The sequence below is a fragment of the Canis lupus genome, chromosome 14, assembly GCF_011100685.1.
Source record: "Canis lupus familiaris isolate Mischka breed German Shepherd chromosome 14, alternate assembly UU_Cfam_GSD_1.0, whole genome shotgun sequence".
NCBI lineage: Eukaryota > Metazoa > Chordata > Mammalia > Carnivora > Canidae > Canis > Canis lupus.
Window position 1 is genome coordinate 27,361,197 of NC_049235.1, and position 15,459 is coordinate 27,376,655.

General features: G+C 34.2%; 1 protein-coding gene across 1 annotated transcript; it reads right to left on the minus strand.

Annotated features, from left to right (window-relative positions):
• Window positions 1-6,289: 6,289 nt before the first annotated feature.
• On the minus strand, window positions 6,290-6,568 carry LOC106559663 (60S ribosomal protein L37a-like). Its single transcript, XM_038556381.1, has one exon. It carries the CDS (start codon window positions 6,566-6,568, stop codon window positions 6,290-6,292), a length of 279 nt encoding a protein of 92 aa, XP_038412309.1.
• Window positions 6,569-15,459: the final 8,891 nt, after the last annotated feature.

Genomic DNA, 15,459 nt, shown 5'->3' on the forward strand with positions numbered 1-15,459 from the left:
TTCAATGATTGCTACGTCTTTTCATCATTGCCAGGCAAACACAGGCTTAGCGTTAAGGCTTGCTGAGAACACTAATGATTAACTGCTCAAAGATGCATGAGGGAAGTAGTCTAATTAACATAAATCTCTACGATACTGTGTTCACATCCTTGTAGGCAATGGATAAAGGTCACACCATAAGCTCCTGGTTGTATATCTTTTGCAAGTTTGTGAATTGTAAAGTGACTTTTAGAACAATGTTAAATTATGTCATAGCTTGATTAAAAAAAAAAAAACTCTGCAACTAATTCACAAAAGAAAGATTTTTTGTACAAGCCAAATTAACTCAAAGACTTTAAGCATAATGAGAACTTTTTTTCTATCAAAATATAGTTTTGGAAAGTCTAAAAGGACTTTCATGTGTACTGTTAATGGGAGTGATCTCTTCCAAACTACATCTATTAAATCATTAGAGGTTTACTAATTTTTAATGAGAGCATCACAAAGATGACAAAGATGGTTAAAAGATCATTTTAAGATTCTGAATACTTATGCACATGTTTTTAAAAATGTTGTAATAAGATTCCTAGCTTATTTACAAAACTGTTTGCCGTCCTTCAGGGCAATAAATTCATAAACTATAGGTTATATTTTCTACCTGAGAGAAATCATTTATATTCCTACTACAGCTAAATATACCAGTTAACATGTATCTTAACAGAGTCTGGGCCTTAGTTAAGAGTAAATAGGCCATATTCTCTATATTATCACCATCCAATAGAAATAAAATACCAGTCACGTAAGTAATTCAAAAATTTCCAGTAGGTACATTGAAAAAAAAAGAAAAAGTAAAAAATATTTTTTATAATAAACTTTATTAACTCATGGTATGAAAACTATTATCAATTTAACAGAATATAACAAGTCATTAATGAAATATTTTACATTCTCTTTGTATTAGTTATCTGATTTAATTCTTACAAAAATTCTTGAAGATATTATTACCATTTTAGAGATGTGGAGGCTAAGAACATTTACATAACTTGCTAGAGGACACATAGCTTCTAAGGGGAAACTAGTGGAAATAAAATCCAGGTTTCTTAACTGCAAAGCCTGAACTATTAACCACTACGAGATACACAGAGATGACTTCAAAATCAGTTCTTTCAACCCATATCAATTAAATAGCTAAACATTTGCTAAGCAAATTAAAGTGTTGTTAATGATATAATTATATGTCATTAACATATCCTTTAGACCAGAAAAATGTGTTTTCTAGAATGAGTAGAATAAGTAGGAAGAATTGATACCAAAAAAAAGGTTTCTGTAATTATAGGAACATGCTATTTCTTTAACCTTTAAAAAAACAATTATGTTGCACACCTGAAATTAATAACACTGTGTTAATTATACATCAATAACAATAAATCAAAAATTAATAAGGGAAAAAAGTCCACATTAATTTTTTGTAGTGTAATAAAAATCAATGGTTTTGTTCTCCTTAATTTCTATATTATAGGTTTGGTTTGTAAATTGCTTTTATTTCATAGCAAGAAACCATAAGGGATTAATTTTGATTTTCATTATCACAGAATATAATTTGGAAGACCTTTCACATTCAAATAGAAAATTGAAATAGAAATGGAATTAGGAAAAAGGTCCTTGCATACTGGTTTTTCAAGGCGAAAATCTTCTTGAGAATATAAGGCCAGTAGAAATAAAATGTGGCCTCATAAAATGTGCCATAACAATAGTTTGGCATTTTTTTCTCTTTTCTTATGTTTTGGTTCAACTTGTATAAACTAGAAATTAGCATGGTTCCTTGAATATGTGGTAGGAATTATCTATACAGTTCTCCTTGTCTGGTGCTTTCTAAGACAGAAAGCTCCCAACTAGTAATAAGATATATTTAGTGGCCATTAATTTATTTAAGTTGCTTTACCATCTTTTACTAATTTTGTCACTCTACGTTTTTATGTTATTTGTCCAACTTGGTTTTCTAATGCACTGTTAAATTGTTACTTACAGCATAAGTAATTTTACCTATCTCATTCTGTGCTTTGTTTGTTCCCATTTCCCAGACCATTTTTTTTTTCCCAGACCATTTTTTTAAATGTATGTCTGGCTTACTGATATTTAGGGAAAAAAAAAAAAACAGCTTTCAGTTTTGTAAATCATGTCTTTGTCTCCCAATTCATTTAATGACATTCTATTATTCCCTTGTTCCGTATTTTGTTATTTGCTTATTCAGTTAATCTTTTTCTTTATTTGAAGGCTTATATAATTTACATATATGTATATATATTTACTTTCTGAATAGTGTTTTCAAAACCATACATTTATCTCTATTCATTGCTGTATTAGTTCTGAATTATCTCCTAGGAAAAGGAGTACACATTCTATAACAGTTCCTTGTTTTCTTAGCTCCACTTGCTGCATTAGGCTGGCATTTATTTAATACTTGTCCCCTCACAGGGAAAATTTCCTCAGTAATTTAAATTTTATATATAGCTTATTCATTTCCTTCCAGATTCCTACTGAAGCAAAATACTGTACTGTTTTTTTGTTTGTTTGTTTTTTGTTTTTTTACTTATTCATGAGAGACAGAGAGAGAGAGGCAAAGACATAGGCAGAGAGATGGGATGCCTGGGTGACTCAGCGGTTGAGCATCTGCCTTTGGCTCTGGGGAGTCCTAGGATCAAAGCCCACATTGGGCGCCCTGCAGGGAGCCTGCTTCTCCCTCTATGTCTCTGCTTCTCTCTTTGTGTCTCTCATAAATAGACAAATAAAAAATCTTTAAAAAAAAGATGTATAGATGTAGTTTAGGAATAAAATTACATGTTTTCCTACTTGAGCCTGGCTTGCAAAACAAAGGGAAGGAGGTGTGCTGCCCTCAGCAATCCAAGGGGTTTCCATCTCCTCAGGTCATGGGCCTTGAGCTGAAGAGTCAACCCTGGGCTGCTTCCTGGGGGCTCCGCAGACCCCTCACTAGGACCAAGTCCCCCATCATGCTGGGAGTGTGGATTCCAGCAAAAAGAGCTGGAAAAAAAAGTGAGACTCCACAGACCCCCTATGGGGGACCCCAACTTAGGCCAAGGACTGGGTATGTTGGGTGCTCATGAGACCCTAGGCCAGACCCCTTTGCTGAGGACTCCTTGGACTATTTCTGAAGAACCCTCTCCCCACATACACCCCTTCACAAGCCACCCCTCCTAAGAGGCAGGGGGCTCTCCCCCCCTCCCCTATGTACTCCCCACCTATGTTCTGTTTGACCAGCTTAGAAATATTAAACGTCCTGTATTCACCCGGGGCGGGGGGGCGGCTGGACATCTTTGTGTCTGGTAGACATTTATAGATAGAATCATAAACTTTATTATTTTCAGAAGAAGGGTTGAGCCAGACCAAAAATTGAAGAAACTCTTTTACAGCTTTGAAAATATATATATTTTTTAAAAAGAAAAAGGGTGCAGAAAATCATTCCTATCTATCTGAAATACTGCTTCAAAACCTATGATTTCAAGCAAGGGCAAAAATATATTTTTTTAAGGGCAAAAATATTTAAAAGAGGAAGCTAAACATGAAAAGAGTACCAGCCAAATTCCTTAATACAGACCCATGTGGCAGGAAATATCATGGCAAGAGATGGTCTAGCCAGCTAATGCAATTTCAGACCGACCTTCAAGGCTTAAAATCATATCACCCTAGGCTAGGGTAAATTATTTGGTTTTCTTTTTTGGAGACAGTCATGTGGATAGAAATATGGGACTATGGACCAAATAATACTTAAAGTCTTATCCATCTCTCATCTTCTAGCTCTGACTTCACAGGTATTTCACTGAGGAAATTGGCTACCCAATATATATATAAAGCTATATTTTTACAGCTGCCCTATGCCAAAGTACTTTATATGTAGATTAAATATCTAAAGAGCAAAAGCAAAGCTATAAAATGGTTAGAAGACAATATGAGAGGATTTTGTCAATTTGGAAAGGCCCACTTAAAAAAAATCTACACACAACCACCAATAGGCGGGGACAAATTATTTGTAACTCATATATGAGAAAACGAATTAATACTCCTAATATACACAATGATTAAAGAAATATAAGAAAAAGAAACCATACAAAAGATAAATATATATTAAAATAAAAGTTATAGAATACCTAAGACAGCCAAAAAATATTTTAAAAATGTGTTCAACTTCACTGTTAGCCAAGAAATGGAAATTAAAATCAAATACTGGGGTGCCTGGGTGGCTCAATCAGTTGAGTGTCTGCTTTTGGGTCAGTTCATGATCCCAGTGTCCTGGGATCAAACTTTGCATCAGGCTTCCTTTTCAGCGGATAGTCTGCTTCTTTCTCTCCCTCTACTCCTCCTTACTGCTCTATTTTTTTCTCTCTCTCTGAAATAAATACATAAAATCTTTAAAAAAAAATATAGGGGCACCTGGATGCCTCAGTGTTTGAGCTCAGGGAATAATCCTGGCATCCCAGGATGAGTCCTGCAATGGGACCCCCGCAGGGAACCTGCTTCTCCCTCTATGTCTCTGTCTCTGTCTCTGATGAATAGATAAATAAAATCTTTAAAAACAAAAAACAAATGCAATACAATTTCATACCCATTGAATTTGCATTAATTAAATTGATAGCACTAAGTACTAAGACCTGTGAAAATGAATAGCCTTTCTTTTTTTAAAGATTGTATTTATTTATTCATTAGAAACACATGCAGACCCTCAACCTCTGAGCCACCCAGGCTCCCCAAACTCTACCTTTTAATTTGTAATTTATCGCCTATAGAATATATGTCTTTTCACTGGGTGTGTGGGGCTGTAAACAATATAGAATTTCCAAAAATCCCATCCTTCCCTCTAGGAAATCCAGACTTGTTGGACATGAACAAATTCCATGTTGTTTTAGAATCTTTGAAAGTATGCCATGACTTTAACTTTTATTTTTATTTGTGAAATTATAGGGGATAACCATATATTTCTTGTTCTTGCACATAACCGTATCTTTCTTGCTCTCCATTTTGACAAATATTTTATTATTTAAGGAGTGAATGCCTATTTTTGGCTCATGGAAACCCACGTTTAGTGGTCACAACATTTAAAAAATTTGATGCATATCCTTTTCAAATATTTTAGTTGATACAGACATATTCATGCATCACCTGTCTTCCCATCTGTCTCTCTCTGTTCATCCATCCATCCACCTCTCTCCATGTTAGTGCTTACGAGCACAAGCTTTAGAGCCAACTAGATTCAGTTTTCTACCCAGCCAGTTCTAGCTGTGTAGCCTCGGGCAGGTTTCTTGGCTGCTCAGTTTTGTCTCTCAAGTGTTGACATTTGATATGATAGAACTGAGTTAATACAAATAAAGTGCTTGAAAGAATTCTTGCCAGAGAGAAAAATTCTCTATTAATGCCTATTCTTATTCACACACAAATATAACCCACACACATTTCAACCTAAATGGAGAGCACACTTATATGTGGCTTGCTTTTAAATGAATAGATTATGATCAACTTTCAGGTAAGTATGCATAGATTTATCTCATTAAAATTAATAATAACCTCATGGTGTTAATATGCCATTTTCTACTTAAATAATTTTAGTTGTTTTAAAATGCACCTATTCAAATAATATGTCAATAAACACATTTCTATGCATATTGTTCTTTATATGTACTTGTCACTATTTCTGTAGGAGAGATTTCTAAAAGTGGAATTTCTGGGTCAAATGAATTCTACATTTTAAAAAAATGTTAAGATATTAACAAATTATATTCTTTAGGGGCACTTGGTGGCTCAGCCAGTTGGACAGCTGCCTTCAGCTCAGGTCATGATATCGCGGACCTGGGATCCAGCCCCTCATTGGGCTCTCTGCTCAGCAGGGAGTCTGCTTCTCCCAATCTCTGCCTGTGGTTCCTATTGCTTGTGCTCTCTCTCTCTCTCTCTCTCTCGCTCACTCTCTCTCTGTCAAATAAATAAATACAATCTTAAAAAATTGCACTCTCTAAAACAATGTAAGAGTATCTATTTTCCCATTACTTAGCACTGAATGTTAATCTTTCTTTTTTTTAAGTGTTAATCTTTCATTGAAAAACAAATTGCTTCCAATCTGATGTATGAAAATTTTATCTCATTTTTTGAAAATTTGTGTATTTGTGATTATTAGTGAGGTTGAGCACCTGTCTATGTATTTTTAACCTGTTTATATATCTTATGGGAATTTCATGTTTTTAAAAAATTTTATTACATAAATTAACCCATTTATTAGAGGCTACCAATGTTTCAAATGGTGGAGCTTCTACTGGTCTTTCAACTCCTTTAGTCGTCTGATGGCAGACTTTACTGTGACGGCAGAAGTGCTGTTGTACGTCCAGGTGCCACCAGCTACCGTCATCATGCAGGAGCCACAACGCCAGATGCCCACAGTTCGCCTTTTCATCTTGGTTTTGCCACAGAAGGAGCAGGTGTACTTGGCGTGCTGGCTAATTTCAATCATCTTCTCCATTTTCCTGAGGGAGGCACCATAACGGGTTCGGTATTTACCTACGATTCTGATCTTCTTGGTACGGTTAGCCATGTCGCTAACAACCGGTTCTGAGCCCAGAGCAGAAAAGCAGAATTTCATATTTATTTTATTTGCATCAATGTCTGCTGAACTACACATTTTTTTCATAGTTTGCAGATGGAGAATATTTTTGCTTTCACATGGGTTGCAAATGTATCATTTATTTTCCTTCTTTATTTTCTCCTTAGGAAGTCCTTTCTAACCTGATGTTAAATATCATTCAAATATGCTGTATTGTAATAGTTTGGCAGTTTTGTATTGTCTCCTTATATCTTTTTAGTCCATGTGAAACATATTTTGTATTGTCATATGATGTAGAATATGAATCCTTCCCCAAAATGATAGCCATATTTCTCAATATGATTTTTTTCTATAACCCATAAATATTGATTCAAAATATCATATTTATTATACATAAATTCTTATTTCTTAGCTTTCTATCTAATCTACTTATTTATTCATTTATCTGTAACATGCTTCTTTTATCATGATAATTATTTTTCCCTTTAACTTCTGCAATGACAGGTCTTCACTAAATATTTTTTCCAGAATTTTCTTATCAATTCTCACATATTTTTCCATGTAAAATTAAAAATCAGTTGAACATTAACTTTTTTTTTTAAAGATTTTATTTATTCATGAGAGACAGAGACACAGGCAGAGGGAGAAGCAGGCTCCATGCAGGGAGCCAGATGTGGGACTCGATCCCGGGACTCCAGGATCACACCATGGGCTGAAGGCGGCGCTAAACTGCTGGGCCACCGGAGCTGCCCCAACATTAACTTTTAACATAAGTTTAATCTACTGTTCTGGGAACATGATGTAATCATGGCATTTGGTCATGTCTTAGTCAAGAGTATTTCAGAATTTAAAAAAAATTCTTATTCCTAGACTTTTCATGATTGAATATATGATACATTTGTGTTTTCCCATATGTTGTGTGCTTGCATATGACTATATATATAGTTTATGTATGTATATAATATACATATGGTTTTATTTTTTGTACTCCTATTCCAATAATAGGTTCACCTTCAAAATTAAAGGAGTAGAAACTACACAATTCCAATATATAGTTAAAAAAATCTGATAATCTTTAGAAGTTACTAAAAGTTATAATTTAGAAAAATTTGGTGTTATTGGAAAGTTTTTCATAATAACATTGAATGAAAGAAAAAATGTCAAATACAAAGTTGTATATTCATATTTGGTTAAATTGCAAATAAGCAGATTACTTTTGAATATTTTGTGTGTGGCATATACTGTGTACATGTTTTCATATGTATTTCCAGTTTTATCTCACAACAATCATTTGTGAGAGGCCCTATTATTATCATTTCCATTTTCTTTTTTTTTTTTTTTTAAGATTTTTGTTTATTTATTCATGAGAGACACAGAGAGCAAGGCAGAGACACAGGCAGGGGGGAGAAGCAGGCTCTGTGTAGGACCCCAATGGAGGACTGAAACCTGGAACCCTGGGATCACATCCTGAGCTGAAAGCAGATGCTCAACCACTGAGCCACCCAGGTGTCCCTATCATTTCTGTTTTCCAGAAGGGAAAACTTAGGTATGGAAGGGATAAGAAACTTGGACAAAGTTGTTTGTGCTCAGTGCTGAGCTGGTATATGAATCCAAGCAATCAGAGTTATGAGCTCACCATCTAAACCATAGAGACCAAGAATAAAATAAAATAAAAAATAAAATAAAATAAAATAAAATAAAATAAAATAAAATAAAATACCATAGAGACCATCCAAACATCTACAAGCTTCAGGATGTCTAGGCCCTAACTGGATGAGGTTGTCTAATTTTTGAAGAATAGTAAATTGATTTTGACATGTATTTAGATTTATTTTAGCCACACTGTTGTTCTTTAATCTTAGAATCAAATACAGAGATTCAGAGATGATGGGACTCTGGGAATATATAGTTCTTGATTCCAGCAGTTACATAAATATTTGAAAAATCAAAGATAATATTTTAAATAAATTAATGTCTATAAGTTTGAAATTCAAAGCAAATGGATATATTTCTAGAAAATGTAAAGTGTCAAAATTAACACAAGAAGAAATAGAAATTAAAAAAAAGGAAGAAGTAGAAATCTTAATTGACCAATGTATTTTAAATAAACAACATTGCTTTAAAACATTTTCTATTTAGAAGTTTTACATGTGAATTTTACCATATAAACATAGGCTAGTTTGTCTAGGAAACAGAAAAAAAAAAAACTGCTAAAGTATTTTAATGAGCCTATTATAGCATACAAATACCAATAAAGACAGTTTAAGAAAATAAAACTATGGTTCAGTTTCATTTGTGAACAGCAATATTAATATTATCAATAAAATTTTATCCAACCAAATAAAAATGTGTTTTGTTTAAAATAATAATAATTTCAATAGATGAAAAAGAAATAAAATCCCCACATGTTCAGCATTCTTAAAAGACTAGGTAGAAAGGGGATTTTCTTACTCTAATGACAAAATAATAAATTATAGCAATAACACATCAAATGAAAAAAATTTAGAAGGATTTCATTTAAGATTGGAAAAAATATAGACCAAGTATTTCACTACTATTCAACAGAACACAGAAAGTCTTAGACAATACGAGAAGACCAAAAAAAGAAAAAAAAAAAAGAAAAAAAATAGAAAGTATGAATTGCTAGGAAGAATTGAAACTCATTACTTGCTGATGATAACCTGAAAATCAAAAGTCTAAAAATCTACTGACAATCTAATTGTCTCAATAAGAAAATCCAAAAAGATTATGAAATGATTAGAAGAATGTGATTATATAAAATGAAATATAATTTCAAAAGAATTAAAATAATGTAATTATTATAAATAATTTTATAAGTATTTTAATAAATTTTATAAATAATAAAATTGAATGTGTCTGTGATTTCAGGATGGAAAGAGATTTTTTTAAACAATACCAAAAATAGCATGAAATATAAAAGGAAAAATTGATAACTTTACTACATTGAAGTAAAGATGTGCCTTCAAAATAGGATGACAAATACAAAATTAAATCACCAGCGGTAGACTGTGTGAAAAATCTTTTCAGTTTCTACAAATAACTAAGGATGTTAAGAATATATATAAAGACGAAGGACTCATCAAGATAATGTCAAGGAACATTATAGAAAAATAATTTAAAGCTGTGGAGTAATTTGAACGGCCACAAAATATATGAAGAGTGCTCATTGACTTTTGTTCATTGGAGGAACTTTGTGAACAGCCAATATTTGAGCACTTACTATGGCCAAGCACTATTCTAAGTGCTTTTAAAATATAAAGTGCCCTGATTCTTACAGCAACTTTATGCGCTAGATATTATCATGATCTCATTTTACAGATAAGGAATCAGGAACAGAACGTTACACAAGCGTTCAATGATAAGAGCTGGAATCTGGATCTAATTGGGATAGCTTTGAGTTTACCCACCTAATCTCTGAACCACTGTGACTCTGCTGCTGCTCTTCTACAATGGTAAAGTCATAAGCTAGCTAAAAATTTGAGAGATAATATCAGAGGCTGATGGAGATGTGGAGAAATGAGAAATCTTATATAATATTGAGAGGCGTAGTACAATGTAGCTGTTTAGAAAACAATCTGGCAATATTTAGGTAAAATTGTAGGCATATACTTTGTGCCCCAAACTCTCACTCTGGAGTCTACCCTCCAGAGATGCTCTTCACAAATGCCCCAGAAGACATAAACAATGATAACCCTCAAAGCATATTGTGCTAGAAAGAGTTGAAGGCAACCCAGGAGTTCAAAAATAGATACCTATATATGTAAAATGTGGTATATGGATATGCATGAGAGGAATACTGTACAGTGTCAGAGCCAATGGGCAGCATGGAAGAAATAGCTGTGTAACCAGGTTTCAAAACTATATAATTGAATAAAATAGTAAGAAACAAAACGTGACACTATTTATGTCATTAAAAGCATACTATGTTAAAAATAAATTTCAGGGGCACCTGGGTGGTGCAATCTTTTGAGCAACTGACTCTTGGTTTCAGCTCAGGTTATGATCTCATGGTCGTGAGATTGAGCCGCCCCCCCATAGGGCTCAGGACTCAGTACAGAGTGTGCTTGAGAATCTTTCTCTCCTTCTGCCCCTCCTGCTTGTGCTCTCTCTGGAATTGAAGAAGAAAGAAAGAAAGAAGAAAGAGAATAAAAGAAAGAAGGAAGGAAGGAAGAAAGGAAGGAAGGAAGGAAGGAAGGAAGGAAGGAAGGAAGGAAGGAAGGAAGGAAGTTAGTTGGTTAGTTTCAAGGACAAACATATTTACAAGTGGCCACAAACTATGTGGAATGTTCCTTGGACTGCATGTGAGTGGGTGCCAGATGGGTGTGGGAAGGGGATAGATGACGGAGGAATGAATGGGAAGAATCATGAAATAAAACACTGGTTGACAATAAAAATTTGCTATGACCCAAGGCAATTCTGTGCACCTGAGATAAAATTCTGTGCACCTGAGATAAAAATCCCAAGGTAAATAAAATAAATAAAATAGAAATAGCAACAAAAATTTTAAAAATTTAAAAATCTGTCATCTACCTAATATATATATTTTTAATGTTGGTGTATCAATACATAAATGTTATGTAGAATTTAGATCTATTATAATAAAAATATGTAGAAATTTAAAGAAATTATGGAGACCTATAGAATAGCACAAAGAGAATGGTTCTAATTCCTTTTATCCCTGTATATTCTTTTAGCTGTGTGACAAAAAGGAAAACATTGAACTCAGGAAGTGTTTCACATGAATTGTAAAACCTGGGTTACTAATTTACTATTTTATTTCTATCTGGCATAAGAATGCATAGCAAAATACTTGTTTCTATGACCTGAAATCTTGCAGCCTTACAAAAATATTCAATGATTGCTAAGGAAAATATGCCTTCTCTTGCATGTATTGGCCTTTCTTTTGATCTAGTTCCAAAACTTATAATGACTCCAAAATGTATTTACTTATTGAATCACAGAAACAGCAAAGAGGGAGAAGCTTGGTGAGTACTTTAAGAGAAGGCAAAAAAAAAAAAAAAAAAAAGGAAAATATTTCTTCCCTTTCAGCTATATTCTAATGGATATTCTAATGGTCTTAATTACTATCCTCTTACATAATGGCCTTTATTATGTGCTTGCAATACTTATTTAAACAATGGCAAAAATGCAATGTATGTATTCCTTAAAGACAAAAGGTAAAAAAAATCCTATTCTCATTTAGAGATATAGTAAAATATTTATGAATAAAATGATACAATGTCACTTTAAAATCCTCCAGGAAAGTAGTTGGTGAGAAAAAGATAAAAGGAAATTGGTAAGGTGATAATAGTTTTTGATATTGAGTGGTTAGCATATAGAGGTTCACTATCCTCTTAGGCCAACTCTTGTATAAGATTACGATTCCCCATTATAAAATGTTTTTCTTAAAAACATAATAAATTTGGACTTTGTATGGTTTAAAAAATGATTTTGCTATAAATGCCTTCTGAAATATTTATGACGTGAATAAAGCTCCTAGAGCTGCATGGCTGGATACATTAGGAAGAGTTTATGATGCCATCATAAAGGCATCAAAAGGCCAGCCGCATCAGGATGAGGTATGGCTTGACATGTCTCTCATTTCCAAAACAACTGGTAGGTGTGGGCTACTTTTTCTTTCTTTTTTTTTTTTTTTTTTAAATATTTTATTTACTTATTCATGAGAAGCTGAGACACAGGCAGAGGGAGAAGCAGGCTCCATGCAGGGAGCCTGATATGGGACTCAAACCCGGGTCTCCAGGATCATGCCCTGGACCAAAGGCAGGCAGGCACTAAACCCCTGAGCCACCCAGGGATCCCTACTTTTTCTTACGTGTGGTAATCATCAGTAAGTTTTTTCTTCCCTGAATTTGTGTGGGGCACCTCCTGTCTACAGATCTTGCTTTCTCTTTCATTGAACAATTTCCAGATTAAAGTAGGAAGTGATGAATATTTATTAAAATCAAGTAAACTTGCAATGGAAGATAATGAAATTTTTTGTTCTGTTTTGGTTTGTTTGCAACTTCCAAAGTACATTGCAGAAAAACGTTGCCCGAAAAGAGATTAGTGAGTGAAATTGTAAATGTTACTGACATAGTTTAAACCAAGTCATTTGTTTTCAGAGAATTTTCTATACTAAAATACTAGTTGAGGGGATCCCCGGGTGGCTCAGCGGTTTAGCGCCTGCCTTTGGCCCAGGGCCCGATCCTGGAGACCCGGGATCGAGTCCCACATCGTCGGGCTCCCGGCATGGAGCCTGCTTCTCCCTCTGCCTATGTCTCTGCCTCTCTCTCTCTCTCTATGTCTATCATGAATAAATAAATCTTTAAAAAAAAATACTGGTTGAAAATTAGTAACATGTATTTTTTAAGGTCTGTGACAATTTAATTATTTCAAGTAATGAGTACTAAAATCTGAGACTGTGGAAAGTCTGAGGAACACCGCTCTAGAGGTCTGTGCCAAGCAGCTTTCCTCATATGACCCTGTAACTAGATGGCTTCTTTTACTTGTCATGTCAAGTAAACCAAGCTCATTATTTAGAAAAGGGTCACATCTTTCAAAAGGTCATCAGAGGTTGACTTTTCTGTCATTTGGATGACCAGGACAGGTTTTCAATTTTTATAGCTTTCCACTTTCCCTCTTGGGATGCTGAAACTATAAAAGTGAATCTTTTCTGCAGAAAGTGCTCTGCCCATCTGCTAAGAGAAGTTTAAAAATTTAATGATGAAATTGAATTTTAAAAGTTTAAAGTTCTACTACAATAAAAGGAAAATAGTTTGACATTTGAATTTTTTTTTAAAGATTTTTATTTTATTTATTCATGACAGACGCAGAGACAGAGAGGCAGAGGGAGAAGCAGGCTCCATGCAGGGAGCCCAACGTGGGACTCAGTCCCAGGTCTCCAGCATCAGGCCCTGAACTGAAGGCGGCGCTAAACCGCTGAGCCACCCGGAGTGTCTGACACTTGAGTATTTTTACTTTGTATTTCAACCAACGAAAAAAATCGAATGTTCCTCCACAGTCATTTAAAAATATGGAAGTTTTTTTGGCTTTACATTTTATCTTATTCTAGAAAACATGCAAAGACATTTTTCCACTTAAAGAGAAGAATAAAAAGCTGTTTTGTGTGTTTGTCAAATTTCTAGACAAATAAATAGGTCAAATACTTAGTAGTTTAGGGGATACAGTTCCACAAAGTCAGCTTTCCATGATAAAATTAAAGGTGAAAAGACACTTAAAAGCTGTTTCCTGCCCACTGCATGATTGTGACTCTTAAAGGCACGGAGTATAGTAGTTAGGAATCTGGAATTTGCATTAAAAAAGAAACAAAGCTACCTGGGTTTTATTTCCAGATGTTCCATTTATAATCAGTGTGTCCTCTGACAAATAAGTGACCTCCTCAACATCTCCATCTGTAAAATAGTGATGATGAATATATACTGAGCACATACATGTAAAAACATGCACATTGTTGTACAGGTTAAAATAGATGGTGCATAAAAGGCACATAACAAGGAAGTAGCATATTTATAGAACGTGCCCAGTAAGCTTTAATTATTATTGGCTCTGAGATACCATTTACATTTAATTTAAAATACATAGCAATGGATATGTATGACTGGCCAAATAATTGCTTTGAAAGGAAATTTAAAAAACACATTTGTTGTACAGCAGAAGCCAAATATGCAGCATGTATTTGCACAGTTGAATGATTCTGAATTGCCCTGAAATTCCCTGAAAGAGACAGTTTTCTCATTGGAACATACTTTGACTTTCAAACTGCATCTGGTTTGAATTAGCCTTGGAAATCACTGCTCTTTTTTCCTAAAATAAGTGCTTGATAATCTCACATAACCCTGACAAAAATGTCATTTAATGGTTTTGGTTTTTTTTGGGGGGGGGGCAGTAGTCTATTGACTGCTCAAAACTTTCACAAAGAGAAATATAAGTAGCAGGTTATGGGCCTTTATCGATTGTTAATGTGATTGTAAGAATGTGAACAAGCTAATCTCTGGCTCACAATTGCTGTGCTGTACAACTGTACTCAAATGTAGAACATTTCTCCTCATTGCTTTCAGTTCTTAATTATTAATATTCTCAAATCGATATCATTGTGGCTCCAATAAAAAGCTTCTTACCAAATAAGTGCCAGTATTTTCCCCAAAAGCTGTTCTTTATCTAATAGGGCCTTAATATATCATATTCATTGACCTTCCATCTTATTCCCTACAGGTATTAATTAAGACATCAAAGATAGATTCCAATGACGTATTGTTGGAGAAGAAAAGGAGCCCAGGTCTTTAAAAAAAAAATGCCAAGAGCTCTCCAAAGATTCCTGGATGGCTCAGAGGAGAACCTAGCATCTGTGAGACTCTGAGAGGTTGACAACTCTAACCAGGCTGTGTGGTCTGTCACCCTGTTTCAGGCTGGACCTGTTCAGAGAATTTCAATGAAAGGTTTAAGAGATGCAATTCTGGACACAAACTGTTGAAATCAATTCCAGTTCTGTCACCTACGGTGTTTGGGTAAATTGTTTGTGGTCTTTCAAAAAGGGAGAAAAATAATTCCCAGCTGGTAGGGTAGTTTTTGAGGGTTAGGTGAGTCCATTCATGTAGAGTGCTTAGGATAGGGCTTAGCACAAGGTAGGAGGCCAGTATATATTTGCTATATCATTAGTATCAACATAACCATCATCATTATCATAAGTATACAGATAAATACACATATATACATACATGTAAATATGCATACATGAACCAAAATGGTAACCCTTTTGCTTTTACCTTGCAATTTGTACTTACCATGCACTATTTTTTAAAGGAAAGTACATAAACATTTATCTCATTTAAAAATTGCTGCCT

Bases quoted from the DNA above. Each gene is read 5' to 3' on its own strand.
- LOC106559663 (XM_038556381.1), bottom strand. From the start codon at position 6,568: ATGGCTAACCGTACCAAGAAGATCAGAATCGTAGGTAAATACCGAACC.